Raw genomic sequence first — 5,656 nt, 5'->3', positions numbered from 1 at the left:
TCTGGAGCGATAAATGTATCTTTCCTACGATTAAGGGCGCATTTATCACCCCAGAAATGCGTCAGCATTTTATCCTATTTTAGCCATGGCTTGACATGCCTTAATAAAGTTGTTTAGATTTGTACTTACTGGGATGGTGTGCCGGACGGAATCCTTTCTTTCTTCGATATCTATGGCCGCGCTCTACAGCGGGATCGACACCCACCTGTGAACCATTATACCCGGCCTCATTTGGACACATCCATTGCTGCATTGGAAGCTCCCTGACCCTCTCTTTTTACGTATTCCGTGAAGTCATCTTCCCCCTAGTCTACTATTATATACCTTTGTTAATTTGTTCTGTAACACTTTATCAATTGCTGCATTTTGGAGCCATTGGTTGGAGCCATGCAAGCAAATTGTTACCATCTTTTTAGTTAGCCATTAAAAGGTATCAACCACTGAGGACTCTCAATTCTAAACATTTTTCTTTTACTGGCTAACACGGTACCAAGATATATATCTTTCCTAGATTCATGCAAACATGCTGTTTCAAAATGTTTTGTCTGTGATCAATGTTTTATCTGTGTTTCATTGTGGTGCTGCATATCGGAGACATTCATCCCTTAGAGCCATGCATTTATGATACACAACCTCCATGATTTGGCATCTGGTAGCATCTTAGAGGTTGGAGAAAACCATAAATGACCATGTGTATGAAGTCAGCTGAAGGATGATTTGATTTTTAGGTAATTGATTCTTATGGAACACAAAGAGTCGTCATCTTTGCAATTACACTATATATTTATATCTAGGTCATGAGTGGAATCAACAGGACGAGTAGGAGAGAATTCTTTCTTCTTGGCTTCAATCATTTTCAGAGTTTGACTCCCTTCCTCTTCACCCTGTTCCTAATTGTCTACATATTGACCATGGTTGGAAATGTTTTGGTCGTCATCCTGGTATCGATCAGTCATCGTCTTAAAACCCCTATGTATCTATTCCTCAGGAACCTTTCAATCTGTGAAGTCCTTTTTACTACAAATATTGTGCCCAAAATGCTCCAGGTCCTTCTACAAGGAGGAAGCACCATTTCATTTACTGGCTGTATGACCCAACTCTACATGTTTGGAGCCACAGGGATGGCAGAATGTCTTCTTCTCACCTCAATGTCCTATGATCGGTACTTGGCAATCTGCAAGCCTTTGCACTATTCCTCCATCATGAATTTCAAGCAGCATCTGTACTTGGTCATGTTCTCATGGCTGTACGGTCTAGTCCTACCTGTAATTGCCATAGGTCTCATCTATAGTTTTGACTTCTGTGACTCCAATGCCCTTGACCACTTCTTTTGTGATCTTGCTCCAATCCTTGAACTATCTTGCTCTGACACCTCGATTATGGAATTTGAAGTTTTTGCTCAATCTATTCCTATCTTTATCTTTACCTTTATCTACATTGTAGGAACGTATTTCAAGATTTTTCTGGCCATCATGAGGATCCCCTCTCAAATTGGGCGCCAAAAGGCTTTCTCTACCTGTAGCTCCCATCTGACTGTAGTGTGCACTTATTACGGTACCATGATCATTTTATATGTCACCCCGAATAGGCGCCAGTCAAAAACAGTCAACAAGACACTTTCCTTGCTGTACAGTGTGGTGACCCCATTGCTAAATCCAGTTATCTATAGTCTAAGAAATCAAGAAATACGGAAATCACTTTCATCACTTTTTAAAAGAAAAGTATAAACGCAGCATTTTTGGTGTTTGTAACAGTTTGGTCTAGGCAGGATTCCACATTTAAAAATATAAATTATTTGTGCTAAATTTGTGTTCCTGAAACAAGGCCGCATATTTTGTGTTGGTAATATTTTGGTCTAGACAGGAGTCCACATTTGAAAATATAAAATATTTGTGCTAATACTGTGGTCCTGGAACAAGGCTATATTTCAGTATATCATAATTTTGTGCTCCTATTTTTGCTCCGTCCAGGAGGCAACGTTTGAGAATCTAAATTGTCTGTTCTAATACCATGCTGCAGAAAGCAGGCCACATTTCAAAATCTAATACTTTTGTGCTCATGTTTTTGCTGCATCCAGGAGGCCCCATTTGCTAATCAAAATAAAAAGTTCTAATATTGTGGTTCAGGCACACTAGCTCAGAAAATAAATACTGATTGTTCATTTAGTGACAGGTGACTGACAGGCCTGGGCCTAAGGTTGTGAAGCAGTTGGTTGAAAAAGGGTAAAGGTACATACAACATGAGTGGGAAAAAGTCATGTCATGGTGGAGGGGAATATGCTTAGAGTATGTGGTAATGTTACTGAAAGCTCTACTGAACAAACACCATCTTGTCCTATCCAAAGACAACTGATAACATCTGATACTGGAAGGGCTACTCCACTCCCTTTCTTTGGCAGCCTCACAGCAGTGCACCTTGTAGATGAGGGTCAGAAAGAACATGTGCTCCAGTGGATGGCAAGAGCAAAAAATATATATTAATATGTGGCGGCAACTCAGGTTGCGAGATTGCATATCACCAATCATCATATCATATCATCATATTGACCAATACTTCACATATTTATGTTTTTTTTTCACTTTATTTTTCAGGGTGCAGCCAAGCCCAGCTCTTTTGGTCTTGTAAACTGGGGTGTCTGTTCACATGGGATGTATTTACATTGGCAGACAGCCCGCCTGATCGAATAGTATGGGCGTTACTAATAAGCTGTAAACCAGATATTATGCATTACCTGTATGTGAACAGCACCTTATACAAGCCTATTTTGTGCAATCTTATACTAATCAGTCACCCCCTCCATGGATTGGTAGGCTGTGATTGGTTGTTTAGTATTTTGCACCTGTGTTGCCGCCATCTTTACTACATGGGTTTGCTCCTCCTGATAGTGCTTTTGTTCGGAGACCTGGACAGCTAAGCACTGCTGCCCCTTTTCTGCTGTGTTCTTGAATTTTCTAAGGATTTTTAGTTCTCTTTTTGTGGCTTTGGTATTAAGTTCATTATGTCCTTTTGCAAAACCTGGGCCAACGCAGTATATTTGTGTTGAAAATCACGCTTGCAGAGTGGGCATAGATGAAGTACCTCTTCTTCCATCTGCACAGTTTCAAAATTGGCTACTAAAATGGTTAGCACTGATGATGCCATCATTAGCATCACCATTCTGGTCGTCTACATGCTGGAGCACACTTTGAATAGTCTTCAGGAGGAGGAAGTGGTCCCAGAGAAAGAGGTGGAAGCAGCGGAGGATACGGATGGGATTACAATATTTCTAAGTTCCCGACTATCTCACACAGGCAGGTTCCATGGGTGGATTACAGTGATCGAGGGGGCCTTGTGTCACCAGGCAAACTGTAAATTAAGGTGCAGGAACCAAAGAGCAAATGGAGGAGGACAGGGAAGAAGAGGTGATGGTGCGCAACATTCAGGAGATGAACAGAATATTAATCCCCTCTCTGTTGTCTGTGTTTGGCAGGAGGGGAAAAAGCAATTTTGAGTGTTGCCCTGCCAACAACACACCATGGACTTGGACTTCATGGAAGCGCCTGACACATAAGCACCTTCTTGCTTTTCTACCTTCAACATGATGCCCGTATTCTTAAGATTAGAAATAATGCTGACTATGAAGTTGCAACTCTGTTAGATCCACAGTATAAGAGTAATTTTTGCCGGATGCTTCACCCTTTTAAAGGGCTGCACACATTCTGGAGTATTGAAACCCTTTTCCCCAAGAGAGCAGTGAGGCACACAGTGCGCATCGCAATTCTAGATTTCCAACCCCGGAAATGTCAACGTGTCACTGCAAAAACATTAGCAGCAGCAGTAGTTTAATTGGCATAAGCAATTTCTTTGAGTCATTTCACACATTTTTTTCAACAGCCCATGCACCAACCAGCAGAACAGTGTACAAGTCTGACACATTGGGAAGGACAGGAGAGGATGGTGCAGGAGTATCTCAAGCTCAAAGTACATATCATATGGTGGAATTTGGACCTTTTTTATTTTAGTCTCCAAAAATGGAAGAGTGGCCCGAGTTCGTCGGTCACACATGGAGGTTTTGTCATGTCGGGCTTCTCCAGTGCTGCTGGTGCTTTCCGCTGAAAGTGTAAATCAGTCACCTAACTTTCATCGAAATGAGCAAGTCATGGATCTCAAATGACTTTTGCACCCCAGTTGCCGACTAGTCAGTCTAGACGATGGTGCTGTTTTTAGTGTCATGCATTGATCTTCCGTTATTGCAGTCTGTGACACCTTTGTCGTTGCTTCTTTTCATGCTGTTGCTACTGCTGCTGATGTTACAAACAATTTTTTGAAATGTGGAGACTCCAACTTGGACATTTGCTCCATTTGTTGGATTGCCTGTGGTGGAAGGTGTGCCACAGGCCTATTATACTGTTTCTAATCTATGGAAATTGATGTCACTTTAGTGGTGCGTGACAATAATTTTTTGAAATGTGGAGAATAGTGATGAGCGAACATGTTCGCCGCTGCTCGTTACTCGCTCGTATTGTAGGCCGGTGTACCTTTTTTTTTGCTGTCTGATACTGTAATTCTATACAGCACTATTTAGCATATAAAAAAAGGCCACATATTTGCCAGTATGGTATTTCTGTGAAAGCCCTCATATAACTGCATGCTCCAAGTTTGCTCACTGTAGGCCTGTGTATTTTTTTTCCTGTCTGATACTATAATTGTATACAGCACTATTTAGCATAAATTTACTTCACAAAAAGCCCACAAAAATTTAATACAGTCTGTTCTATCAGGCTGAGGCCTGCCTGGTGTTTGAATTGGAAAAATCATAGATTTGCAGGTATACTGATCAGATATTATTTCGCTACTAATAAATATATTTGTATTGAGGATTTGAAATAGCGCAGTAGTCCATTTAAAATGGGCAAGGCAAGGGAAGGGGAAGTGGACATGATGATGATGGTGAATGCAGAGGACGAGGCCGTGGCCAAGGTGAAAGTGGGCAACAACAAAGACCCACAACTTCTCACTCGACCATCCTGTCCCAGTTTCTAGGGGACCATAGCACACCACTATTGAAGCCAGAGCAGTGTGAAACAGTAGTTGGTTGGATAGCGGATAATGCTTCCAGTTACTTAGCCACAACCACTACGACCAAGTCTTCCACATGGTCAAGTCTGAGTAGCCATGAGTTTGGCTCGAATATTCCTCACCCTGATCCTCCTTCCTCACACCATGACGAGTTCCCTGAGTCAACTGATCCCACACTTGGACACTCTGTAGAGCTGTTCAGTTTTCCATTTCAGGATTCAGTACTATCGGCCGGTTAACTTGAAGTGGGGACAGATGAGATTGCATGTAGAGATGCCCAAAGCTTTGACCAGCCTCGGTCACGTAAAGGCAATGGTGGGAAAGTGTCAGAAGAGGTGGACGATGATGAAACACAATTGTCAGAAAGTCAGGAGGAGGAGCACGGTGCGGATGTGGAAGACGAGGTGGTGGATGACATAGTGACTGACCCAACCTGGCAGGAGGACATGCAGGGCGAGGGCAGCAGCACACATGGGGAAAAAGGCATATCACCACAACAGGCAGGAAGAAGCAGTGTGGTGGCCACAGGCAGAAGACATGCATCCATTCCCCATAACACCAACATGAGGGAAGATCCCATTCCAACTGTTAGATCTTC

At 42.3% G+C, this 5,656-nt stretch overlaps 1 protein-coding gene across 1 annotated transcript; it reads left to right on the top strand.

Annotated features, from left to right (window-relative positions):
* The first annotated feature begins 797 nt into the window (after nucleotides 1-797).
* Nucleotides 798-1,727, top strand: LOC143774607 (olfactory receptor 10A3-like). Its single transcript, XM_077262360.1, has one exon. It carries the CDS (start codon nucleotides 798-800, stop codon nucleotides 1,725-1,727), a length of 930 nt encoding a protein of 309 aa, XP_077118475.1.
* Nucleotides 1,728-5,656: the final 3,929 nt, after the last annotated feature.

The sequence above is a fragment of the Ranitomeya variabilis genome, chromosome 5, assembly GCF_051348905.1.
Source record: "Ranitomeya variabilis isolate aRanVar5 chromosome 5, aRanVar5.hap1, whole genome shotgun sequence".
In the NCBI taxonomy this organism is placed as follows: Eukaryota; Metazoa; Chordata; class Amphibia; order Anura; family Dendrobatidae; genus Ranitomeya; species Ranitomeya variabilis.
Note: the sequence above shows the minus strand (reverse complement) of the source record. Positions and strands in the feature narration are given on the sequence as shown.

Bases quoted from the DNA above. Each gene is read 5' to 3' on its own strand.
- LOC143774607 (XM_077262360.1), top strand. From the start codon at position 798: ATGAGTGGAATCAACAGGACGAGTAGGAGAGAATTCTTTCTTCTTGGC.